We start from the raw sequence: 27,697 nt of genomic DNA on the forward strand, positions 1-27,697 counted from the left end.
TCAAAACGGCCCAGCCCAGTGAGGTGTGGCCGGAACACTTACAAATGTGGGCCGGTAGGATTTAGGCAAAACTATTTTTTTGTTTTTTTTGTTTTTGGCCCTCCGGCCCACGCACAGCACCGGCCCACCGGGAAAACTCCCGGTATTCCCAATGGGAATACTCCCGCCCCTGCTGTAAAGTAGCTTCATAGCTTCATGTCGAACAGTTCATTTTCCAGAGAGTTTTCTTTGAAATCACCAGGTAATGCTAAAAAACATTACATACATTTAGATTGTATTACATACATTTAGATTGTATGACAAAGTGTTTATTTAATATCTCTGGCTAGCTATAGCTAGTTAACGGTTTAGCTTACCAAAAAAAGTAACGTCAACGTAGCTGTAATTTATGCTTTGCTTACATGTTCGCATAACTTGGAAGTTTACTGACATTTACATACCTTGTTTACCTGGCTCAAGTGGTGGCTCTAGTCTGGGGTTGTTGTGTGAGCCACCACTTGAGAACTGTCGTCTTTTTTAAGAAAAAAAAATGTCTTATGTCCATCTTCAAAAACTCTGAGTCCGACTGACAGTTTAAACATTGTCACAGGATAGGTACCTGTCAGCCAATAAGACAGATGTTTATTTCCATTCAACTCTCTGGTTGGTCTGGTGTCTTGCCTCTGTTGCATTCACTAAACACGGGAAATTGCAATGCTGCCGTCCTCTCATGATGAGGTTCAGGTAAAGCACGGTTAATGTATTATATTATTGAGGGATAATAGTCCGGGGCTACAGAAAAAGCCCAGGCCAGGCGATGCCACTGGGCGGTCCAGTATAATAACGTCGTATTAAATGCAGTCATTTGGTCTTTAGCAACAGCTTGTGAGAGCAGTGCATTCATCAGTGTTCGTTTTAATGCTGCCAGTTTGTTGACGGCCTGTGAGTTGATGGGACTTCTCATGCTCCCTAAATGCTAGTGGAGCGTCGCAGTGGCGAAACCGTGCCGCGCCACACTTTTCAACGCATAGGTGCGCCACATTTTCGGCTCAGTTGAGGCACCCTCCTCGAGATGAGGCCCCACGCAGTCTGCATGATCGGCCGGCCTGTAGGGAGGGACGGCCCTGAGTACATATGCAGATGTGCAAGAAGTAGGCCTACTCAGATTGTGTACTTGGGTAAAAGTAGAAGTACCAGAGTGTAGGAATACTTTGATACTACTTTGAAGTAATAATCCTGCAATCAAAGTGTTACTCAAGTAAAAGTATAAAAGTAATAGCATGCATCACAATATAGTCAAAGTACCAAAAGTAAAAGTACTCATTATGCAGAGCAAATCTACTCAGTTACTTTGCACTAATGAGGAGAGCAAAGAAGATGTTTTGTGTAGATTATTCATTTAATCTGCTTTATTGGACACCTAACTGTTCAAACATTTCTGCCGTTATATTTTAAGTTTAAATCTAATGTGCAAGCTGGAAGGCAGTGGTGTCAGGACAGATTATGACACAGTGACGATTGATCATGACTATCAACGTTTCCCTGACGTAATGTGATTTGATTTTACAGAGGACTCTGGCCGCGATGAGGCAAGAGTACTAAGGTGCTGTCTATTGTCAGTGATAATGAGCTTCCCTCCATTTCCACCATGACCCAGTGTCCACTGCCAACGATCAATGTTGAATCAGGTATTGTAATGGTGAAATTTCCTTTTTGGGGGTTGTCAAAAGCTTTACAACTTCACTTCCCTGATCACACTAAAAACACTTTCAACTTAATTGCAATAGACTGATGGGTGCAAGAACAAGATTCCATGAAAACAGCTGACTATTGTGAACGATGATGTCATTTTTTTAAAGTTGAACTTTGAACTGTGTCTATACTTTGATTTGTTATGTGCAACTATAAATAACATAATTTTAGGAGATTTGGTTAATGTTTAATACATGTTTAAAGCACTTAAGTTATTAAAGTAAAGGAAAATGTCAAGTTACCCCAATTTAAATTAATGTTTGATTCATTCATTCACACATATCTTGCTCAAAATTAAATACTTGTAGGAAGTAGTAATTCTGAGTAGTCTGTACAAAGTGAAGAGTAACCTTTTATTGTCAATTGTTAAGTACTCACATGTAAGTGTACTACACTAAATAAGAATTTGTAAGTAAAACAGACAATGTACACCTCACTGAGGTCAGACAAGTACATTTTTATTTGTGTTTCAGGCCATCAGTTTGCATTTCTTTTTCAAGTGAGGTTAACTATTTAGAATGTACAGTGTTAAACTGCATGGTGGAAGAATAAATGCAGCATGTTACAATAATATTGCATGAATGACATTGCAAGGACAAATAAAAAGGTTACAGATTAAGTGTTTGGTAAATATAGATGTATATGTATTAACTTGTGGAAGGTATAAAGAATGTCCTTCTGATTTTGTTCTGACAACAGTATAAATGCAAAGATGTGGATTCTTTAAAGACTTAACTCAAAGTAAAAATAGTTGAATTCTCAGGAGTCCTATCTTCATGGAGAGAAAGACATTTTATCATTTCAATTTTAGGTTTATCTACATTTTGGGCTAAAATGTTCATTGGTTACGGTAAGGGTAGATTAAGACCCGAAGGAAATTTATATAAATCTAAACATTTCTTGCATGGTGACAACAAGTATTTGTGTGTGTAGCTGTGGTTGTGAATGAGTCACCTGACACGGGATGTTGGTGGACGCAGTTGATTACACACACGTCCAATTCTATAAAAAGGACACGGTCATAATCTCTAATCACTTCCATGTCTGGCAGAAAAAAGGGAGCAGGTTAATCTGGATTACACGTCACCATGGTGAGGTCACAGCCGAGGCATCCGATACCCTGACCAGCCAGGAAAGAGAGGGGAAACACAAAGACAGGTAGAAGACAGGAGACGATTAGAAACCCCCACATTTTTTAAGACGCAGTATCTATTTACAAGAAGGAGAGAACAAGTAATAATTCCATTTGCAAAATTCATATTTAGCCTTGTTTTGTTATTGCAAATGAATAAGACTGAAAATACATGGGGGGTAGTCCTTTTAACCATAACTTTACAAAAAGTAACATTACACTTATGGAGAGTGAAAAAGTAACCACATGACCTGAAAACCAAATGAAAAGTCCACCCGACCAAACATAAGCCTACATAATTTTATAATGTGTATTTGTTTTATTTGTAAATGTCAGAGTTATTGTAACATTGTGATACACTTAGATCAAAGCATGTTTGTATATAATAATTTAATTCTTAATTCATAAAGACTAACCCTGGATGACCTAGACCCAGATGATTGCTTTAAATCTGACAAGAGGGAGAACAGAACAGGGCATGAAGAAGAACTATTAATCTATGCCTAGGATATGTTTTTTACCTAATGAACCATGGAGTTGGACTGAAATAAACTTCATCAACAATTGAGTGTATTGAAAACTTGCACATGATGACAAACGGATAAGAACCCCATCAGAGCTGAAAATAATGTATATTAATGCCTGGATTATCATGATAGGTGTAATATTCACCCACTCAACCGCAGTGTTCACCCCCATTTTGATGGAAGAAACAATACAACAAACTATTAACAACTGTTTGAATAAGTGTGATGATTGGAATTGAAGAGGGGATTTTTTTCATAAATTGAACCACATTTTTAAATCCATGCACTGTCTTTGTTTTAGCTGAGCCCTGGTGGCATGTGATGTGCAAGCCCTGCAGCTGATCCTGCCAGTGACCACAGTGTTCTGCAGCTTTTACACCACTCAATCTTCATAGAAAAACTGAGCATGACTGGAATGTTGAATCCTCTGCTAATTCACTGCATACTTAAATGTGATAAATGGGGAGAGCTTGGGGTAGTTAAACATTTGTTAAGGTTTTCTCTGAAAAGCACATGCAAAAGCACATGTATGCCTTTCTTATCTGTAGAGGGGGTGTGTCTAACATGGAGAGGGGCTTCCTAGGGCAGACCGTTTCACATACCATGAAGATGCTTTCTGCTATTGTGTACCTTCAGTCATAAAAGCGACTTCTCCTGCAGCAGCGTTGTATTTTGACAACAGTAGACTAATGTTCTGTCAGTCTCAGCTAAAAAAAGCCTCAGCTGGTGTGGAAGAAGCATCGCTGCTATGCGAAGCTTGCAAGCCATCACACTCACAACCCTGTAGTGTGTGTCTGTTCGACGAACCAAAGGTTATATCTTCGGACTACGAACTTGTTATTCCCCGCTCTTCCAGCCTCATCCCCGGCTAGACAGAGAAGCTGAGAGCAGCAGGGAGATCCCCTCTTCAGTTGTTTCTCCCTGGGTATGACGGCTATATCAGCTGACTGTAAAACAATATCTTACTTAATAACATAAATAACACTGAGTGAGCTCATTACTCATTACAACCTGTATCCTATATTGCCCAGGTCGCTTTTAGCGGGGACACGCTGGACGGCTAAAAATACCTGTCTACGACTATATTTGGCTTGGCTGGATCACAATCACACCGCTAAAATAGTCGGTACAATGAATGGGCTCTCTGCTATCTCACTGCCTCCGTGATGCTAAATTTAGTAACAAGGCTTGCGTCAATCACGAGCCTCAGTGCGTCAAGCCTTCCCCCGCCCCCCGGGGCTCGTCATTGGTCAGAATTGGGACGCTGACCGGATAATTCGCGCTTCCTGATTGGCTCTTGTGATGTATTGTTCCTCGCAGCTCCGGAGGCACTTTTTTAATTTTGAGGTAGCTGAGCACGATTGAAGGATTATTCCTCCTCTCATATCCTGTCCATGCTATAGTGTTCTTAATCTGGTTAGTGATAGTATTTCTTCACTATTGACTAAATGTAGCTGCAATTAGATTGACTATAATATGCAAGTTGCAATGGCCCCAGGGTAAAATTGAGCCACATGTTATTTGTTATAGCAATTTTCCTCAAGCATGGGTTATATCCTTTTTTTTAAATAAATATTAACTGTTTCATTAACAGCCCCACAATGTAATTTCTTAGGTAAAAATGTACCCCGCTGTAACTTTCCTTATCAGAATTGTTCTTTAAATAAGTGTCAATGTTATAGAATAAAGCTGGACACTGTTATTTGATGTCAGCGAGATTACTGAAATAATTTGATTTGTTTTGAGAAAAGGGAATTTTCTAATTACATAAATCCACTTTACAAAATAATATAAACCCTGATAATCGACTAAATGACATGTGAGGGTGGGGATTTGAAATAATAGGAGTTAAAGAAGGTTCTCAAAACAGCTAGAAAAAAGCAATTTGGATATCCTGTCAGTTGATTTAATTGACAGTTGCAGGTTTTCAGTGTCATGACAAGATAACATGACAGACAATTATTATTATTATTATTATTATTATTGGCTTATTAATGATTAAAGGCACAGAGTCAATATTGAACATCCTCTCAGACAGGCTGAAATAGACAATCATAAATAACTATGGCTGATGTTGCATGAAATGGAAATACTCAAGTAGCCTACAATAAGTATGTGATATAGTTAAGTATTAGTAGTTGATTCCTTTTCATAATCAGAGTACCTTTATTTATCTGACAATGGCAGACATACGGCAGATGTATGCAGATAAAGTGAAGAGAATAGACTTACATATTACATATTTTTTTAAGTAAGCACGCACATGTTATTAACATAAACACAATAAGTAAAAAGCAATAACAAATCAGTGTACCATGGTAAAAAAAAAACTACGTAGTGGTAGGCCTACATTTAGAAAATAAAAATGACCATATAAAGTTATAGAAGTACCACAAATATTCTTATATTTCTCAAAGGAAGTTTATCACTTCTTTATGTGATTTGGATCATGTTAAGTGAACGTTTAGATAAATACTACTCACTGATAAATAATATGAAGGTATTTTTTTAAGTTCTTTAAATTAATCTTCCGTTTTACTGATACAAATGGCATTTGGGCAAATGCACAAGGACTGCAAGCTCGCACGGTGCACCCTCTCTGCATCATCCGCTGCAACCATCAAACCAACCGCCTCTCTCTCTCTCATTCGCTCCTCTCCCTTTCTCTCTCGCTCTCTCTCTCTCTCTCTCTGGCAGGGCTTATGTGTCTGGTACAGTATGAGAGCGAGAGAGAGAGAGGGCGCTGAGTGACGTCACCTCTCCCATGGCGTCACATTGACGTAGCGCATACCAGTGTGGAGGCAGAGCACACATAAATGCACTATTTGACTTTCTCCACTCAGACGGCGCACATAAACAAACCCGCGTTACAACTCCACACTTTGCAAAGCACACCATCAGCACTGACAGACTCACGGGAGCGGACGCAGATACGCTCCTTTACACCCGGGAGATTTTGATTGTGTAATGTTCTCTTTCATTTTTTTCTACTTTTCGGTAAGTTTACTTTAAAGAAGTTAATAAGAAGAAACTTTTTTTTGTCGCCGATGAATCCTGATCTTCTACAATATTACGAGAAAGAGATTTTTTGTTTTCATGTATATTTTTCTCAACACCACTTCGACTCTTGGTGATTATCCTGGATGGAAATAGGATACTTCATAGGTTATTACCACATGTAAAGACGGAACCGCTACAGCAAACCAGTAAGTAAACTCGGAATGAATGAATGAGAGTCTGACATTCTGCCGTAGCGCTTTTGACTGCCAGACTTTAAAACAAAAAAGATGGATTATAAATGTGTCCGCATGTTTTTATTTCCTAAATCCTAAATGTCAAGCTGAATCTTCCCTTTAATATCACCCTCTGTCTAATTATTCCAACTTTGTGCGTCTAACCTGTTGATATGTCCAACTTCAACACGCTATTCATAATATCGCCTGATCCTGTGCCGTATGTCCAAAGAGCTAAATGAAGCTGGATTTGAATTTAATTTGCAGTGGGAAGGTATCATATCCTTTCTGGTTGTCATGGAAATGAGATGCCTCTCACTCACACAATGAATAGTGGAGTCAGACGCACTAATGGTCAGAGGGGAGAAGAGTAACCTACATTCAGGCAGGAGAGTTAAAGCTCTCTGATTTTTTTTATTATCTGATGGGTTATGCTGAAGGTCTAAAGGAGTTATTTACATGGTGTGTTGTGAGATATGTGTGTGTTTGTCTTTGTGACACTGATAGATAGACCATGAGCACTATATTGTTTCAAAAATAAAGTCTATACAGCATTATCATTATTAACGCTGGCTTGGTTTTTAGGATGAAAGCTCAACATGAAAGGTAATGTTTTCCAAACAGTCACAGAGTCTGAGCTGTCGCCTGAGTGGTGGCAAATGTCTCTAATGTCAGATGTCTTCTGTCTCTGTGGGGACAAGGTCTCTCCTCTGTGTCCTTCATTGATTGCAGGAAGAAAAAAATTAGCCACATCAAATGTCAGAAGCCCTCTGAATAATTTCCTAGACACATCTGATGGCAACACAGACACAAAGCAGCTGCAAGCTTCAGGCTATTTCTGTGTGGCGAGAAAACACTGAGTTAAGGTTCCTGAGTAACTTAGTGGTTTTACCTTTCCTTCTTACTTGTTCTCTGTTGTGTTCTTTATCTATTTCACACACTCAGGTTTACGCACGCAGGGATTCTGACAGGCTCCCTCTTAGGGCAGATTTACTGTAGGCTACTCACATATTTCTCTGGTCTCTCCTTTATGTCCTCTCTTTTCTCTGTCTGTTTGCTGGAAGCCTCGCGCTGTCCATGGTTATTGGTGTGAGAGGCTACCGGGGGCTACCGGCGCTCCGGGGCGCGTGCTTTACAGCTCTTATGTCGTTCACTTGGTTACCGGTGCGCGCGGGGCCAGAGCCCCACCGACCGACTCGGCCTGATAATAAGAGAAAGGGGATCCGTTTGCTCATTTAGAGAAAAAAAACGGACTGAATGTCTCACTTTGCAGGATAAAGTTATTTGTCCCCCTTTTAAGTGCATTTGACCTCTCTTCACCCTCCTCGGAGGATGTGATAAGAGCCCATTTATATACGCACAGTTACACCCTTAACTTCAGAAGCTTATGAAAGAATAACTATTTTGTCTTGTCTATTTTGTATAAAACCACATCCTGACCAAGGAAATAGTTCAACTTCAGACCTAATGTTTTCTCTCAGAATTGTTCTGTAAGAGTTTGGAGAAAAGTGGAAGAGTTTGATGTGTTGACACAAAGATAAGAAATGACAGCAGGCTGCAGGTGCCTGTCTGTTGCCCTGAGAGTCGGTTATGGGGGCTGTGGCTTGTAAACAGACAGTACTAAGATGCACACCAGGATGTGGAGTGGTCTCTCTTATCCCTGAGTGTGTCCGGCAGAGAGAGAGCCTGTGTATTTAAGAGAGTGTGTGACAGAAAGGGGGCGCTATGGGCCTTGAAATCCGTCTGCCAAAGTGCGTCTCGCTGCAGTGAGGGAGTTGGAGGCGCACGGCGCACAGGACTCGGCTGGTTTGGTTTCAGGTCCGACTCTCCAACATTTCTTGGTTTCTCTCTGCCTCTGGATGAACCCTGAGCAGGCGAATACGGCAGTGATCAGAGGCAAGAAAAGCGATGGCTTCGAAGCACAGACTGCTTTTATAAAAGTTCTCACTTTTATAGGTCTGTATTTCTATAAGTAGTTTACTGTTGAAGCTGTCTTTCGAAACGCAACATTTAGATTATAATAATACTGGAGCACAGCTTAGAATGAAACTTGTCGCCCACGTAAGTGTAAGTCTTGAAATTAGCTAAATGTCCTCAGTTGTGGTTCATATTATTTTCTTTGCAATATAGATTCAGTGTCATATTTAATGACGAATTGTTCTGTGTTTCATTTGAATGTGTAAGTATTGCGTTTGCTTTGTTTAAAATGGATGTACATGTATAATGCAATGATCTTCTTTTTCTGTGACATCTTGTTCTCGCACAGAGGTTTGCACTCCCTTTCATCTTTCTGTTGCGTTTCATCAGATTTTCTGACTTTAACTTTCAAACGTTATATTTCTTTTAATTTAGTGTGAAAACATTTGTTTTGTTTCTTATTGTATTTAAATAGAAGGCTGACAACTTTTTTTCTGGGCTGTAATACTGTGTGAAGACCAACCCACTTTAGAAGACATTTGGTAAATGAAGTTTTGGAAAGCAGTGCCTATTTGAAAAAAAAACAGTAAAACATCGATCAATGCATGTTTCTAAATCTTGAGTGTGTATTGCTGCTTTATTATTGGCGCTGAATGGAGAGGACGGAACCGTTTTTCCTCCTGCCGCCACTGACCCAGACATCTCTCCTCCAGACACAGGTTCGGAAGAGCGCGCCCAGCCGAGGTTGGAGCCGCGGCGATCGGACAATTCCTGTGCGACGCCCGCCGAGTCCTCCCCGCTCCAGGAACCCTGTCCCGGCCGCAGCCACGCCACCCCTCACCCCCGTACACTCAGCACCATTCAGCGCGAAGCTTTTCCATCAGGTACAGACACATCCCGTCCGTTTAGCCTTCCTTCATTCGTTCTTCTTTCTTTCTTTCTTTTTCTTCTTTCTTTCACGTCCTTATATCTTTTCTGGTGTGGCTCAGGTTTGTTTTTCAGCACTTATTGTGGTGTGCTATGTTTGATTATCTTATGCTTTAAGGACAAATAGAAAAACGGGCCCCAAAATATGCTCAATTTAAGGGTTAGGCTACATCAGAATTTAACTATGGCTGTTTTCTAGCGACTGTCTACTTAAATTCATAAGCAAATCATAAAGTTGTATGAACATGCTGGTGATCTGATCTTTGTGCGCGAGAGTTTCAGCTCGTGTGTGTGTGTGTGTGTGTGTGTGTGTGTGTGTGTGTGTGTGTGTGTGTGTGTGTGTGTGTGTGTGTGTGTGTGTGTGTGTGTGTGTGGGTGTGTGTGTCTGTGTGTGTGTGTGTGTGTGTGTGTGTGTGTGTGTGTGTGTGTGTGTGTGTGTGTGTGTGTGTGTGTGTGTGTGTGTGTGTGTGTGTGTGTGTGTGTGTGTGTGGTTATTTGGGTGGCTCGCCACCAGTGCCTACTGAATTGACATTTCAATAATCCTTCTAATGACTCAACAAGGTCTTCAAAAGCCTTTATGACTAATTCAGGCCAAATTATGTTTATATGTTTCACTTGTTATATGTTTATATTATTTTTACACTAAACCTGTCAAATTAATATTATAACATAATGTAATGTATCTCCGGGATAAATTAAATAGATGATAAAACCTTCAAAAGGATAAACTATAACAAATGGTATCTGTGATGTAAGGGTGCATAAGTATACAAATCACTTCAAACTCAAAATTCACTGCATCAAACAACATCCTCTGTTTTTGTATTTATGTTTGCAACTTCATGTTTTCATTTGTTAGATCTATGGCATTCTGACAATGAACAAGCGCACACAGTTATTGGAACAGCTGCAGTTTGTCCAGTTGAAATGCACACCTCGAGGTTAGAGACTGTTTCCCTTCGCCTCACTATGCTGCACCACCTGTGTCTGACTGCTTGGGTTGTCTGTCCTCTTGCTTACACTCATACACAAACACACATCTGCTTGCATGCAAGTGTAATAAAGGCAAGCTGATGGTGGTTTTGGAGTGTATAGAAGGTTTCAAGATTTTTCTGCAGGGGCATGAAAGTAAAGACGGCTCTGGATACAATTATATTTGTATTGTTGAGTGTGTGAGGGGATGCGTACTTGTGAGCATGGGTGTGGGTGTTACTGAGTGATGACTAGGCACACCAAATGTAAAGCACCAAGTGGTTTTACAGGTTCTTCTTAGGATAAGGGTGCTTGTTATTGGCAGAAAGAGTGTATACAGGTTAGTGTTGACATCTTTAACATCATGAGAGATGACAAAAAGTGTGTGTGCTGTGCGCGTGCCACTATGTGTGTATGAAAAAATCATTACATCAAAAGTGTCTTTCATCAGATGACACACAGTCAATAATCAGAGCCCAAAAGATAAGAGATACTATGTTTGTAGTCAGCTGTCAAGTAGATTATATTTGTTTTAAAACAATTCATAGCCTCTCTTTTTTGTGTTTTATATCTATTTTATTTAAAGGTATATGTCTGCATAAGGCTGCAAACAAAAAAAACACAGGTGCAAAAACACATACAGTATACCTACACACTAATGCAGCATTGGGCAGTGGCTTTGACCTACTGACACAACACTGAGAGCCACAAAGTTCACCACTGTCTGCTCTGCTCACGATTGAGTTTGTTTTTCCTCTACTTACTTTGAAGCCTAATCTGTTGCAAAAATACTTTAGGTATAACCCAGAAAGGCCCCATGAAGCCCTTAATGCTGCGTGTGTGGTTTTCCACGTGGGTATAGAAGAGTTGGTCACTATTAGAAGAAACAAAAAATAATGACGTCAAGCACACGCAAGCCTACAGTTTGACTCATATCCTCAATTTACAAAAACTCATGCAGCATTATATTCCCAATATGACATATAACCAATAAATGTGAGATCTTGAATTTATTTAAAGAATAAATTGCAGGATTATTATTTAAAAAGGGACAGTGCTTTTTTGAACTGTCTCTTTTTGTTATACCAAATAAATAAATAAAGTGATAGATGAGTGTCTCCCTTATTGTTTTTTTTCTTTTTCTTTAATTACCGCTTTGAGTCATTCTTATGTCTTTCGATCCCTACCGCCATACTGCCCCTCAGGTTGAATTTAATTGTGTTGAAGCAGCTTAAATTAATGTGTCACTCAGCTTCCGCCATGAGTGACAATCGTATAGGCCTACTGCAGGCTGTTAGATGACCGCAAACTAAAAGTTGTAGGCTATTTTCAAAACGTGTGCTTAAGCCTATTAGTAAAAGTTATTAGGGGAGAAAGAGTGGATTTCTTCAGGACTTTAACATTATTTTAAAGAAAGAACAGGAAATGGGCTGTAATTCCCTGACTGGGGCTTCGTGCCTCCGTTTGGATGCTGGTATTTGTGGGTGCTTTAACAACAGCAGTTCCCGATGTGTTCTGTATTTGACTTGACAAACATGACGCGCGGGGAACAGGGGCGATTACGACAGAGCGCGCGCATGCTGGGCGTCAATGGGAGCCGCGTGTTGACAGTTCCCTGCTCAGGAGCGACGCGCAAACACAAACCCAGCGCTGACACTCATGACCGATTAGCCCGCACACACACACAAACACACACACACACACACACACACACACACACACACACACACACACACACACACACACACACACACGTGCACGCAAAAGCCATGTTTTACGTACTAAAGGGTTTGATAAAATGAGACCATATAGTCCACACACGCACACACACACACACACAGATTAAGAGGTGGTGGCCTGTTACTGTGACAGAATTAAATCAAGGGGGAAAACTCAAGACATACCGACTGGCGTCTGTAGCAGTTAGAGGAAATATCTGTGTCTGCATTTGTCAGTGTGTGATGTGTGTATGTGTGTGTTTGTGTGTTTGTGGATTTGTGTGTGGGTTGTGCAGCCAGCATTCAGCACCACCATGGGGTTCCATTATTATTTAATGTTATCTCATCTGCTTTGCCATCTGACTAACCGTACACCCACCCACACACACGTGTACACACAGATACCCAGCACACACACATGTACAAACACACCCTGGTCACAGATACTTTTCAGTGTGTAGAGTGGATTAAATCTCTGCTTTGAATGCTTTGCCTCAGGATTGTGCACTGATGAGCTGCAGCTTCTCTAACTGAACACTACTAGGAGAGTCTTCATTGCCTGGAGGTCGTGTGTGCGTGCTTCAAATGTCTATTTATTCAGTGAAGTGCAAGAAGTGTTAAAGCAGGAAATGGTCTAAATGGCAATAAAATACAAATATTTCTTTAAAGATCCTATTAGGAAGCTTTTATAAATGAGCAAAATCTCTGAGATCTAAAGAGCTGAAAAGGACTGCCTGTTTCATCAGATATATGCAGAATTTTTTTATCGTGCACTGTTAATTGTTACCCTGTACTATTTTTGTGAGCATGTGCCTCAACCCTTTAAATTCGCTAAAGGGTTGTTCCTGTACTGTGCTTCTGTGGGCAATCTCCTTCTTCTTGAAGTCCTGCTTTCAGTTGAAATCAGTTGTTAACTAATGTGTAATTTTCTCACTGAATGATTGTTGCCGTACAGCTGTACTCTACTAACACTATTAAAATGCTTTTTCACTGAAAACATTTTGGAATACATCTGGTGTTATGTGCCACGCAGCTCTAACCTACATGTGCTCTGTCTCTCCGGCAGACATGCCCTGTGTGCAGGCTCAGTACGGGCCCGCCCCCCCAGGCTCAGCCTACTCTGGCCAGTCCTTCAGTTACCAAGGCGACAGCTACAGCTCTGACCTCATGACCCCTGATTACACCAAGCTGGACCTTGGTGGTGGTGAGATCTCCGCTGCCGCCACCACGTCCCTCCCCAGCTTCAACGTCTTTGTGGAGGGGAGCTACGAGCCCAAGTCCTCCTGCCTCTACCAGATGCCGACACACCGGCTCATCAAGAAGGAGGAGGAGAGCTACCCAACGGCTCCACCCATGGAGGCCATGTCCTCCTCCACCATGTACTTTAAACAGTCTCCCCCCTCCACCCCCACCACCCCGTCCCTGCCACCCCAGCCTGGCACCTCCTTCCTTTGGGACGACCACCCCCTGGCCCCTCCGCCGCACCCCCACTCTCTGGGCTCCCTGGAGACGGGCCCTCTCAAGTCGCCCCGCTTTCCGCACTTCTACCAGCACTCGCCGCCACACAGCGGAGGCAGCATCGGGGGTTACGATAATCTCGGTGGTGGACTAGTTCGCACCTCCTCCTCTTCCTCCTCCTCCTCATCCTCGGTCTCCCATCCTCACTGTCCACCCCTGGAGCAGCCCATGTACCAGCTGCACCGTGGGGCCGGGGGCAGCAGCCTCGCCTTTCGTTCCCTGGCTCTCGGGCACTGTGGCCCCCTACTAGGAGACAGCCTGCCATCGCCTCCCCAGCGGGGCCTCCAGGGAGAGGGCACCTGTGCGGTGTGTGGGGACAACGCGGCCTGCCAGCACTACGGCGTACGCACTTGTGAGGGCTGCAAGGGCTTCTTTAAGGTAAAAACCCTCGAAGCAAATAATTCATATCAGTGTTACTCCAAACCCTGAAACTATTATGAAAGCCTAAAGCTTAAACAATGCCATATATGGAGTCATTCCATATTTATTCCTTATGTTTCTTCCTTATATTCCTTAAGGTATTGTAAAGTACCCACTCCTCTTCTTGTCCTTTAATCCGATAAACAAACAGAGCAGATGCACATTCACATTCACAACAGACGGTCAACCATAAAATATCACCAAGTAGCTGCATACTGACTGACGTTTTTGACTTAAGACATGTTTCCTGCAACCATATAAATAATCTTAAGAGTCACCACAACACACCCACAGGGGTCTTCTCTCCACGCAACCAAGTAGGCAAGTTGTGTGTATGCATGGACTATGTGCTGTGTGATTGCTTGTGTTATGTGAGAACACAGAAAATAAAGTGTGGTAAGAGTGTAATTAAAAAGAAATCCTCCTTGAAATCAAAGTTTTCTTTCAGAGCGTTTGCAGGTAATCAATGGCCATGAAACTGACCACATTTCTCTGACAATATAGAGGACGATATGAGTCAGTTTGAGATTTTGTCCGTCAAATAATTCAATCTAACACCCATCCCACTGTCTCACATCCCATGTTACAGCACATGTGGTCACACACAACTCATAGTCGGACAGATTTCCTCTTACAAGTCATAAAAACACTAAAACAAACTTATCTGGCATGTGCTCATTGAAATAACAGTAAACTCAGCAACACCAAGTCATTTCTTTGCAGAGTTTTTGAATTATAGCATATTCCGACACACTTGTTAAGTATTTCTATTGGTTGCATGAGACAAGAGAGTGAAATGAAGTGACAGCAAGAAGGGGGTGCACACACAGAGGTAATTGAATAATGCCTCTGGTAGGTGGAAATGAATTATCCTTCTTTTCAATTAGTTTCACAATTTGTTTTTATTTAGTAATTAATGAAAGCAGCGTCTGGTGGCAGGCAGCAGGCCGTGGGCTGTCTGCTTGCTGCAGCGCTCAGCACACACAGCCTGTCAAACCTCGCTATGTTTCCTTTCCACACACATGCAGATGCAACTGACCATGCACACACAGCATATATGCACATGCCCACAGATTCATACAGTAGCATGTACATGTGTTTCCAGTCTGTTACTCCCTGAATCCAGTGCAAGAGCAGAGACTGAAACATGCCTTACACACACCTGCTCTTTTCCTATTCATATTAGCATGCACATTACATCCATTATCCTGATGGCTTTATTGTCCCCTAAAAATATTTTCCTGATTATATTTAATTATCCCTGAATAGTTATCACACATTAAACTATAGCAGAGGCTTGCTGTAAATTGTTGTTATTTCATTAGTGCAATTTGATGGCACATATTCAATGTGAATTCATTTGAGCTCTTAAACAAAGAGTTTGTTTTTCCTGTTTTTATTATTTTTGGCAGAATAATGAAGTCCATTCACTGGTGTCCATTTATTTAGTGCACCCATTCAGAATTTGAATTTTTAAAGATAAATAAAAACTAGATCTCAGGTTTTAGTACAATATAAACATTAAGCTAAAAGCAAAAACACATTTTAAAAGGTGACCTGTTTTACCGCACGTTCTAACCGGTGATTTACATTAGCTTTGCTTTTATCATACAAAATACAGGGTTCAGCGCTATGTGTTATTTTCACTGCATGCATGCTATGCAAGTCATAAAAAGCTGGGATGTGGTATGATGGAAAACTGAAAATGAAAAAGGTAACATACATATTACTTATCAATTGAATCCCATAAAGAAAACCGTAAAATCAGCGGCTCAGAGCTACACATAATTCTTTCACTTACAGGCAGACAGAGAGAGATTGCCTCTGATTAAGAAGCCGAGGAGAGGAGGGAAACGGGAGACAGAGGGAAGAGAAGGGCGAACAATGTCCCTAAAGGCTTTAATTTAAGCCAAAGCTATTTACACATGTTATATGTAAAGAATCTGCCTCTGCATGCCTCTAGCCTGCCCCCCACATCACCCACAGCATGTGAGCTTCTGTAAGCGTGCGCGTTTATGAATGTGCCTTCAGCACACACAACTCATTCTGTAACTCTGAAAGTCAATGTTTAACTGAGCAATATTTCACTTGAATGAAGTCCTTTTCCCACACAAACATAATAGCACCCTAACATTTCTTTTTCTGATATGGCAATATTTAATTAAAAAAAAGAAGTTGTAATAGTGAAAAACCGCCACCAACATCATGGTATATTACAAGACAGATGAAGTTCACTAGAACAAAGTAAACTCCTCAAAACTCATACACACAAAATAGTGCCTATTTTTGTACACAATGTACAGAGCAGAAGACGGATCTACAGATTTGCTAACCATATTGAGATAATTTGATCTGACTATCAGAGACTATTAGTTACAGAGCATTAGCTCTGATATGTAGTGTCTCTGCTGAGACGCCAGTCCTGCCCCATGCTGCCTATTAGAAAGCAAAGTCACAAGAGCCCCACACACCCACACACCACACACACACACACACACACACACACACACACACACACACACACACACACACACACACATACACACACACTCTATACACACACACACACACACACACACACACACACACACACACACACACACACACACACACACACACACAGCAGTGGAGAGAGACAGGAGCCAGACCAACTAATGCGAGCTTAATTTATCAGAACCTTAATTGATCATTTCAATCTCAGGCTTTTTTTGGAACCAGCTATCACAGGCCCTGAGGTCACTGATGGGAAAACTTCCTCTTATACAAACATCTAGGGTCAACCCAGCTGTCACCTGAACCCATATATGCTGCACGAAAACACATGTTTTATGTCAAAAGAGGAGTTTAAAGAAAAAGAGTGAAGGCTACCCTTATAATACAAACCTAAAAGTAAAAAGTAAAAAACTTTTAAACTGGAAGCTTGTCCTTGGTGCTGAGTTTATAGAGGTGTCAATACATGTTGGCATGCTGAGGCTTTGTGCGTCATCCAGCTTCTCATGCAGCTTTATGTTTAGTTCGGACTCTCACTAAACGGATGCTATTTTCCCTCAAACACATTAATGACCATAACTAACTTATCCCCGCGTGCACGGGTCACTGACCATTGAAATGATGAGAGCGAGCCTCGGTGCCATGGCAACGGCTCTCATCCGGCGCGTTCGCCCATTACGCGCCAGTTCCGCACTCGCGCCGGAGCATATGGAATAAGTGGTGTGTTATTGGTCTCCCGGGGGCATGGTCATGTGTGGCGCGAGGGGTTCCTAATTTGATTTATTTGTTGTTATGTGTTTTTGAGGCGTTAAAGAAGAGGACAGACTGTGACACTTTCCGCGCGTTTCGTTTGTTTAATTTACAGTTTGTTCTGGTGCTGTCTCGCCTGAGTGGACTAGAGTCCAAGCATGACTGAGTATGTAAACACTACAAATGACAGTAATTATAGTCTAATTGTAAGCTTGTTTAATGTTATCCTTTCATTGAGCAGTTGCACCTAAGGCGAAGGCTTGCCCAAGGGTTTTAATCCAAATGCGTCTTTACAGATTGGCAACATGCCACAGGAGGCCTCGCCGGATGCCAAAGATAATATGCTTATTATGGTCTAAATACTTCTTACAAATGGGCTGTTTCAATGCAATATAAAGAATATGGTTTCTCTATGCAGTGTCTAACTGAGAAATGTACTTCTAATTCTGCTCAGGGAAGATTTCATTGAGTAATAGAGCTCGGATTGAGAGCAGTTGTTTTTGACCAGCAATCAGAAACGCACGGGATTGGCCGATTGGTGTGCGCTTGCACGAGAGCAGGCGTGCTTTCATTGGGCCACCATCTCTATTTTGTCTTTCATCCGGACCCCACGTGGCCCGTTTCTGATTTCATTTTAATAAGGTCAGTAATAATCGCTCAAGCCAGCCGAGGAGAAAACAGCCCCCGCGGGGCCCATTGAGAGCGGCGCGATGCGCTAGGCCCCGGAGGTGCCACGAGCTGACCCGCGAGCTTCACAAACAATCTGATCACGCAGCTCTATACGGCCACTGTCCCCCTGTCTCGCGGGACCCGCCTCGGCACGCTAAGCACTCAGTCCCTATTGTCAGCTCCGGCGCTAATAAAATTGTCCCTCCTGCAGGCGAGGCTTGTTGGAAAATTAATTTTATCTAATTATACTGATGTCAACGCCGCCTTTCAGCGCGTAATTAAAATCTGACCTGCAAGCTTCTGCTTTCATTCTTTGATGGGTAAGGGGGAAACAAACTGAAATTGAATTAAACAAATCAAATATTAGGTGGTTGATTGTGTTTGGAGGCTGATTATCGGAATGCCTGTTTCTTCTCTCCACAGCGCACCGTGCAGAAAAACGCCAAGTATGTGTGTCTGGCCAGTAAGAACTGTCCTGTGGACAAGAGGAGACGCAACCGCTGCCAGTATTGCCGCTTTCAGAAGTGTCTGAGTGTGGGCATGGTCAAGGAAGGTGAGAAAAACACTTGATACACACTTTTTAAACAGGTAACACACACACCAGGATACACAAACCTGACCTTCAGTCCATGGTGATGAAGTTTGTCTCTGCAATCAGGGTTTAACAGCCCGGTAATTATCTGGCCTGTTGCAGCATCACACACATCCATGAAGCAGTAACTTCTCTCTGAGGTACAAAGGAAAATATACATTAACCAATTATAACCTGTCACCATTTGAACTCGGTATCCAGAGGATTTTAAGGCTTTGAAAGAGACACAAAGGTGAACATCCGTTGGAAACATCCTCAAACGTTCTCTTGATTTGTGTCATCACATCTGAAGCCGATGGTCTACATAGCAGAGATGATTTGCTGATCTGTAGTGTGGCACTTGTATTGCCCCCATTTCCCTGAGGTTTCTCACCTGTTTCACACACAGACTCACACTCAGGACCGGCGCTTGCCATAGGCAGTATAGGTGAATGCTAAGGGCGCATCAACCCATGAGGGGCGCCGAAAATTGGGGAAATTTTAAATGGGCAAATTTAAAATCAAACATTTTTTTTTATTTAATTTTCATAACAAAACAATTTCCCGATTTTGGATTAACAAAGTACATCTTATTATCTTATACTAACAGAACTACGCCTATATTGCGTACAGCGCCCATAAACTATGCCCCTCCCCCCAAATCAGGTTAGTTGAACTGCCCCAGCCCCAGTAAAAACCAGAGGTTTATGTGAAATAATTCTTTTTTTGAAATAATGGTTTTAGTGTGCAATTGTAGGTTTTAATTTTGTATTTGTTTTAATTTAAAATAAATCAAACTCCCAAAAAACATATACAGCTTCTGTGTGTTTTTATTAACATTGGAATGTACTGTGATGCAAGCGACCGTGGTGTGGTGGGGGGGGGGGGGGGGGGTGCCAGCTAAAATCTTGCCTAGGGCAGCAAGTTGGTCAGGGCCGGCCCTGCTCACACTCTCATAAATACACACATACTTGTCTATCCTGTTATCTGCATACAGCCGGTAGAACAGCTCCACTGCCATCTGCTGGCTAGTGGCCTCCTGTGTAGGGATTGGGGGAAGGTTAGAGAGCTCCTATGGAAAAAAGCCTCAGTCATACTTATCCCACTATAAAATGCTGATAACAAGCCAATCAGGTAGAGAAGAGATGTTCTTTGTGCACGCTGCATAGACACGACCAGATTCAACTGAACAACCCATTCATATTTGCATTTGGTCTGCTTTCTTTCTCTGCTTCACAGTGGTACGCACGGATAGCTTAAAGGGGCGCCGAGGCCGTCTGCCTTCCAAACCAAAGAGCCCCCTGCAGACAGAAGGGTCTCCTCCTTCCCCACCCCTTAGTTTGCTCTCCGCTCTGCTCAGGGCGTATTCCCACTGCACACCCCGTGACCTCGACTACAGCCAAGTACGCCCAATACCCCTTCTTTAGATCTAAAGGGAAAAAAATGAATGATCTAGGTCGGAGTGCATGCATTCAATAAGAAAATATGGCCTGTCTATGAGTTTATTCAGTAGCTTATCTCTGTGTCTCCACAGTTCAGTGCTTCGGACCCTCCCTCCTCCTCCTCTGATGCTGAGCACATCCAGCTCTTCTACAGACTGCTCACCATCTCAATGGACACCACGCGATGCTGGGCTGATCGGCTGCCTGGGTTCTCCGAGCTTCAGCGCGACGATCAGAACTTGCTCATAGACTCTGCCTTCCTGGAGCTGTTTGTCCTACGAATGGCTCACAGGTAAGAAAGAGGAGATGCAGATGGATGACACATTTAGCATTTAATTTCACTTAACTTGTGAACAAGTCTCCATCCATACGTGCACATCTAAAAAGTCCTTCACAAGATAAAAAAATGCACAACTTAATCAGAAACTGAATTTCCTTAGCAACAACAGGCAGATAATATCCTTTAAGTGTGGAACTTTGTTGGCAAAGCTTTGTGCTGCTGTGTCGGTGTATTTCCAAAGTAGGAGGAGTGTAGCTGAGTAATCGCCATATGATCCAAATTATGAATGGAGTCTGCATCTATGACAGCAGCTACACCCACAGAGTTCTGCTCCGCTCGTCTGATATCTGACGCACAGAGAGCTCAGTGTGTGCTCCGCAGGCTAAAACTGTGCTAACATTGTGAACTGTGAATTGACAGGATCAATTCCATCTAAAAGCCAGTCAGCTGAGAAACTGAAAAGGGCTGTTATGAAGGGAAATACATATTCAATTCAGCTGACTGGATTTAAAAAGAATAGTGGAAAAGGGAATCGACTTGATTTACTTCATGTGTCTGGTGGTTTGTGTGTGTGAGAGAGAGACCACGTGTGTATCGCTCGTGGTTACCTGTGGTGCCATTATGACTGCCCTTGCCCATCTTTGCCTCAGAATTGCCCCGGGTTACCGCTCTGCTCTTGTAAGGCATGCGGCTGGTTAAATTTATGGCGAGGACGGGGGTTGGGCTACATGCTCATCCCTTTGTCTGTGCTGTCGTCTAGGCCAGAAAACCAACACAGTCACACACAAGAACACTTACTCACACACACTCACGCACACTGATGATGTAGAATCCCAAGTTTTCTCTCCTCCTCCCAGTGTAGGTCCAGGTGCAGGGTGGGTAGAGGATGGGTGGCGGCATCACAGTCCCAGCAGGAGGGGGATCAGGCTGGGACTCTGACTCACGCTCAACGCTGGACTCATATGGGCCCAATATCAAACACACACTGCTCATCTTCCTATCAGCCAAACTCCCACGGCGCAGAGGGAAAACGCACACAAACACAGCACTGTTCTACTCTATCCATTTTTTTGAGAGCTAAGGATGCTGTCCATGCTCGCATCTTACTGCTGACGCAGCCCTGCGCTGACCCTGTCTTGAACTCAGATGCCTTGCAGACCCCGGCGCAAGCGTATGTCTGTATGCTTGAGTGTGTGTATGTGTGTGTGTGTGTGTGTGTGTGTGTGTGTGTGTGTGTGTGTGTGTGTGTGTGTGTGTGTGAGTGTGTGTGTGTGTGTGTGTGTGTGTGTGTGTGTGTGTGTGTGTGTGTGTGTGTGTGTGTGTGTGTGTGTGTGTGTGTGTGTGTGTGTGTGTGTGTGTGTGTGTGTGTGTGTCTGTGTATGTACTCAGTGCGTGTAGAGTAAATTTGCTCCGCTCTTCTGAGCCGGCATTGCTGTAAGCACCCCGTTACCAAACAGTTTCTGTGGTTATTGGTTGATTACCGTGGTGACAGTGTAGTCAGGAGTGAGAGGAATGTGTGGCAGACGTCCAGCTGTGTGTGTGGGCATATGTGTGTGTGTGTGTGTGTGTGTGTGTGTGTGTGTGTGTGTGTGTGTGTGTGTGTGTGTGTGTGTGTGTGTGTGTGTGTGTGTGTGTGTGTGTGTGTGTGTGTGTGTGTGTGTGTGTGTGTGTGTGTGTGTGTGTGTGTGTGTGTGTGTGTGTGTGTGTGTGTGTGTGTGTGTGTGTGTGTGTGTGTGTGTGTGTGTGTGTGTGTGTGTGTGTTTTGCGCATCTGTTTGGCTGCTTGTCTGCCAGCCTGTCTGTGTAGTGTTGCTCATGTGCTACTATTAGACAAGGGTCAAATTGTATTTTAGCTCATTGTACCAATAGGTCACTGCAGACCTTATCAGCTACGAAGATAAGAGGGATTTGGGTTCATATTGTAAAGTTGAATATACTTTTGATGCAGTTTTTCTGTTTTACAAGGCAAATTCCAGCCATTTATTTGTAATAGAAGTTAAATATATCCAACTTGATACTTCTATCGGTCAATTCAACATTTTGAATAAAGCTTCACACACAAACACAACACACTTTTTTTTTAAGAAATTCAAAGTATTGAATTGTTTCACGCTACATTTGACGGAAATGTAATGAATTAAAAAAAAAGGAAATATAGGTGCACTAAGTAATCTATACATCTTATCTAAATCCCCCTTTCCCCTCTGACTAGTTCTGATATTTTTGGATAAAAGTGGAAAGGTATTTTTGATTCTGCATGATCTACAGAGCTGATGATGTGCGAGAGCATCTGTGTTCGTGTGTAATGCTCAGAGTGGGTGGAGTACCTCTTCTAAACTGCAGTAGGGCTCGTTAGACGTAAATGGTATTTCGCCTCATAACTGCTAAACCAATATTTGTGCAGGGTGTAATTTAAGGCTTCCTCTATATCCCCCCTTCCCCCCTGTCTTGCTTTCTTATCAGTATCAGCTGTTTCTCAATCAAGCACTTTGAGGTCAACACTTTTTCTCTCTCTCTGATGAAAGCCAGGTTCTTTTAGGCACTAATAAAGACTAGTCATAGCTCTCTTTCATTTACTTGTTTTCTTTCCCTCTCTGCTCGATGGTAAGGGAGAGGGATGTTATGTGTCGTGAGTAACTGTTGGCTAAATAAATCTGAGAAGCTTTTCGTTTCCTCATTAAGGCTTTGTGTTTCCACTGCACACCGCAGCCTGGGCACATTAAAGCCTTAAGAGTTTACCTATCTGTAAATACACACACACACACACACACACACACACACACACACACACACACACACACACACACACACACACACACACACACACACACACACACTGATCAGCCCTCTGCCCTAACCCCTCACCCGACCTGCCAGAATCAAACACAGGAATGTTTTAAAATGCTATAATTTGGAAAACACAACCTTAATCAGCTGCATGCCTGTGTTTGATGTGTGTCTCGTTTCTGTGTGAGCGTGCACACTGCCAGGTTCTCTCATTGTTTTTATTGTAATTGTTTCCTTGTCCAAGTATCACAAGCTATATTTACAATACTCTAAGGAAAATGCAGCATTTTATTGGAATAGTATTCTAACCGATGTATCCTTTTCTCTCTGTGTCTCAGGTCGATGCTGTCAGAGGATAAACTCATCTTCTGTAACGGCTTGGCGCTGCACAGGTTCCAGTGCCTTCGTGGGTTCGGAGAGTGGCTGGACTCCATCCGGGACTTCGCCACCCACCTCCAGAGCCTAAACCTGGACGCCTCTGCCTTCGCCTGCCTGGCCACCCTCGTACTGCTCACAGGTAAAAACACATCAAAATCTAAAAATTCCCAGAAAAAACTGTTATATGATAGTGAGGAAAACTGCATCCTGTTTTCAAAGTTGGATGCCTCACTCCATACACAAACAACATCTGTCAATCACACAAGCTACCCATGCGTGAATACAGATACAAATCCGCAAACACTTTCTTTCCTTTGTCCAGAGCTTTGCCCTCTGGGTGATTCATTGTGACAGTGATCAGGTGGATTCATCCACTGCCGTCACACATACACTCAAAGACACACACGTGCATGCTTGTTCCTACACATCTCCGCCTGAAACAAGAACCTGATACCCGGCAGCACCTGCTGCACCTGCCCCACACCTGGCCCTCTAATCAGTGTGCATGTGTGAAAAATGGAGAGGGAGTCTGCTTTCTATTTGACGTTGGAGCCGCAACAGAGAAGGCAATCATTTAGTGGTCAGGAAAGCAGATTAGAAATGCAACAAAAATGTAGGTGACGGCGGATGCCTTTTGCAACTAGGTTCCCATTTCATCTCAAGAGTCAGAGACTGTACATAAGTGTGTAAAACACCCCTCCCCCTACCCTTCCTTACCTCACCCTGCCCCCCCCCCTCCCCCGCCACCTCCTCCTCTTCCTCCACCTTCTCCTCCTCTGTCTAAGCCCTCTAACCCCATCCTTTCTCTCTGGGGGAGCACTTAACTCTGTGCCTGATCGACCAGCCCACTGTGGAGCACAGCTCTGGAATTGCGTCTGCGCTGTTCTCAGTGGCGCTCTGCCACCTCGGCAAAGCACACAGCGCACTGCCACCACAGAGCTGCCAGAGCCACCAGGCCATCGACCGCTTCAGAGTGGCCTGTGCAGAAAGGCAGCCATCGATCCCTCCCCGGGAGCTGGCGCACATAGAGAAAGAAGGGATAGGCAGAGCAAAGAGAGGGAAGCGTGTGAGAGGTCTAAAAAGCCGCCATGAAAGGAGGGCTGGAGTGACTCCACGGCAGCAAACACAGAACAAACAAAAGGGTCACATAAACAAACAATAAATAAGCTTCAGATAATGGATACCTCAAAGTGAGACTGGTCTTAGAGACAGCCTCCCTGCAGACTGGCTTATGTGTGTGTGTGTGTGTGTGTGTGTGTGTGTGTGTGTGTGTGTGTGTGTGTGTGTGTGTGTGTGTGTGTGTGTGTGTGTGTGTGTGTGTGTGTGTGTGTGTGTGTGTGTGTGTGTGTGTGTGTGTGTGTGTGTGTGTGTGTGTGTGTGTGTGTGTGTGTGTGTGTGTGTGTGTGTGTGTGTGTGTGTGTGTGTGTGTGTGTGTCTGGACACCCTGTTCTCTGCAGAATGAGTTAGTGTCACATTAAGCCTAGTACGGGTGCCACAGGAGTTGCTATGGGCAGCAGTGTGTGTGTGTGTGTGTGTGTGTGTGTGTGTGTGTGTGTGTGTGTGTGTGTGTGTGTGTGTGTGTGTGTGTGTGTGTGTGTGTGTGTGTGTGTGTGTGTGTGTGTGTGTGTGTGTGTGTGTGTGTGTGTGTGTGTGTGTGTGTGTGTGTGTGCGTGTGTGTGTGTGTGTTTCTAATTTCATTTGGCTGCTCACAGAGCCGAATAATCAGCTAATTGTTGAGCACTTTTGTATCTGTCAATGTCTTAAATTGCAAGGACAATGTGTGTGTCTGTGTGTGTAAATGCTTTTTATATATATATGGCGTGTGTGTGTTCACAGTGTAAATGGGTCTTATTAGGTTAGACTGTGTATTGATCTGTAGTGAGTGAGACAAGTTAAGGCCTGTTAAGAACATTAGCCATACAAGCTAATGATGTGCAATTCAATATAAAGGATGTAGCTAATGCTCTGTCAGCTGAATGAGCTCTGACGCATGTGTGTGTGTATTTGTCTTTTTTCCGAGGATGTTATTTTTCCTGTTTAATGTATTATTTTCCTAACGTCTCACTTTCTTCCTTTCCACAGAGCAAGTTCCAGGTCTGAAGGACTCAAAGCGGGTGGAGGAGCTGCAGAATAGAGTGATGTGTTGTCTCCGAGACCACCTGGGCTGCGGGCCTTCTTCCTCCTCGTCCAAGGCTGTCCCCCCCCTGAGTCGTATTCTCAGTTTAAGGGCAGAGCTTCGTTCCCAGAGGACCCAGGGCCTTCAACGAATCTTCTACCTGAAGCTGGAAGACCTGGTACAGCCCCCTCCGTTGATTGACAGGTTCCTGGACACTCTGCCCTACTGACGGCGCGGGTCGACCATACGGAGAGAAAACACACATCACGCCCTGTTCAAGCCTCCCCCCCCCAGGAGCACGCACACGTCCAGAGAGAGACTCGCTCACCTCTGACTGATGCAGAGCAGAGAGCCAAAAAAATGCTTTTCACACAACAAGAAAAAACAATCAAGAACGCCTTTCACTCGAACGGACAACCAACTAAATGCTTTTCACCAGAATGAAAGACAATTACTCGAACGCTTTACTAGTTTTTCTTTGATCCTCCTGCTTTTCTCATGTGGGGGAGGATGACAAAGGCTGAGATGGACGACGGAAAAATGACTTTTTACTGTCCTCTGTCTGTCTGGGTGGTAACTCATCCAGCTAAAAAGAAAGAAGGTTTAGGGTTTATATGTGTTTTGGCCTGACTCATCTAGTATGAGAACTTCTTTTTTAAGTAAAGAAGGAAGGGGTGATGTCGCTGTGTTTGAATGTTTTCAAAGCTTAAGATGTCCCAGTGAAACACAAGTTGCTGTGTATTCTAGTTCCTTTCTGCGGAAAGAAGGAGTAGGGAATTTTCGTAAGAAAATGTACTGAAATGTCAGAGGTCAGCCTAGAGACGCGGAAACATCATAAAGCAGATATTTCATAAACACATGGAAGAGGCAGTTGAGTTGGGCTCTTGATTCCAAGTGCAATTTCTTAAGTGCTATCTCACCCTAAAAGGACGACGAGGAGGAGAGATTTAATTTCAAACTCTAAATTATTTTAATGCAAAGACTTGTCCTGTACTGTCAGTAGTTAAAATAAATAAAGACAGCCTCCGTCTGGCTTTAGCAGCAGAGGAGATACTGTGCACTAACGATTGATGACTGAGTCACCCAGACTTGAAATTGCTCTAGTATGTATTTTTTTTTGTATTAACTCATTTTGGATTCATAGGTCGAGTAGGAGTATGGAGCAATGAACATTGACAGAAACTGGCTTTTAAAGCACTTACACCCTGAGAAGGGCTAGAAGCACAGACACACACCCTACCTGCTCCCCTGGAGGGAGAGTCGGGGGAGGAGGGTGCTCGACAGATAGCTGTATGTTCGGGGGTGAAACATTCCGCAGTCATGCTCTTTTTTCTATTTGTTTCTATTGTGGAGGCCATGGTGGCATACTGTCTTTGTGCGTACGCTTAGAGAAGCCAGGATCATATGCATGGTGTTATAAGCTGTCAAGAGCTGTCATAGCCTCGGCTCAACCTGTGTTTGTCAGACTGCAGCTCTATGGGGATTTCCCTGGGCCTCCTCCACCCACTCGCACTCAGCAGCAGTTTGAAATATCAAAAAAGCAAATTATATAGATATAAATATATATAAATATATATATATACAAAACTAATATTTTGGAGTGTTTTTAGCTTTTTCAAATATTGTGGTACGAGTTGTGCATTGTTTTTTGAAGAAGAGAAACAAAAAAACAAAAAAAGTTGCTGTTTTTTTCAATGTCCCTCTTTGGTTTGAGTTTCCTGTTCGATATTTTTGTTTTCTTTCTCTTTGGTTCACTGGATTTTCTGTTCAGCACTTTGAAATCATAAACTAGTTCTGATTATTCTGCTCGACTGTGTCATGTGTTTTGATTGTTGTTGTTTTTTTAATTAAACGACTTTCACACAAAATGCAAAGAAATTACATTGTCTCAAGACTTTTTAAAAGTAACACAATTTGAGTAGATTTTATTCACAACACGTGTGACTGGCTGGTCAGACACAAAAGCCTCTTAACAGGTAAAAGGCCTCACCACTCTCCCGAGGGACCCTTTGGGCTCTCTCAGAGACTAGAGGGGGATTAGGAGGGTGAGTAGGGGGAGGAAGAGAGAAGTGAGGACAGCTTCATGTTAGCATGAGGTCCAGATCAGCCTCCAGCCTCGT

General features: G+C 43.0%; 1 protein-coding gene across 3 annotated transcripts; it reads left to right on the plus strand.

Moving 5' to 3' along the window:
* Window positions 1–6,467: 6,467 nt before the first annotated feature.
* On the plus strand, window positions 6,468–27,458 carry nr4a3 (nuclear receptor subfamily 4, group A, member 3). Of its 3 annotated transcripts, none has more exons than XM_034101570.1 (8): window positions 6,468–6,596; window positions 9,254–9,424; window positions 13,224–14,053; window positions 18,428–18,557; window positions 19,815–19,978; window positions 20,110–20,309; window positions 23,422–23,600; window positions 25,544–27,458. In XM_034101570.1, the coding sequence occupies exons 3-8, from the start codon at window positions 13,226–13,228 to the stop codon at window positions 25,804–25,806; spliced, it is 1,764 nt and encodes a 587-aa protein (XP_033957461.1). In that variant the 5' UTR covers window positions 6,468–6,596; window positions 9,254–9,424; window positions 13,224–13,225; the 3' UTR covers window positions 25,807–27,458. The 3 variants fall into 3 exon arrangements, with proteins under 3 accessions (XP_033957461.1, XP_033957459.1, XP_033957460.1); XM_034101568.1 differs by lacking the exon at window positions 6,468–6,596 and adding an exon at window positions 8,490–8,579; XM_034101569.2 differs by lacking the exon at window positions 6,468–6,596 and adding an exon at window positions 10,327–10,408 and having other exon boundaries at window positions 9,260–9,424.
* The last annotated feature ends 239 nt before the right edge of the window (window positions 27,459–27,697 follow it).

This window comes from Pseudochaenichthys georgianus, chromosome 16 (assembly GCF_902827115.2).
Source record: "Pseudochaenichthys georgianus chromosome 16, fPseGeo1.2, whole genome shotgun sequence".
Taxonomy (NCBI): domain Eukaryota; kingdom Metazoa; phylum Chordata; class Actinopteri; order Perciformes; family Channichthyidae; genus Pseudochaenichthys; species Pseudochaenichthys georgianus.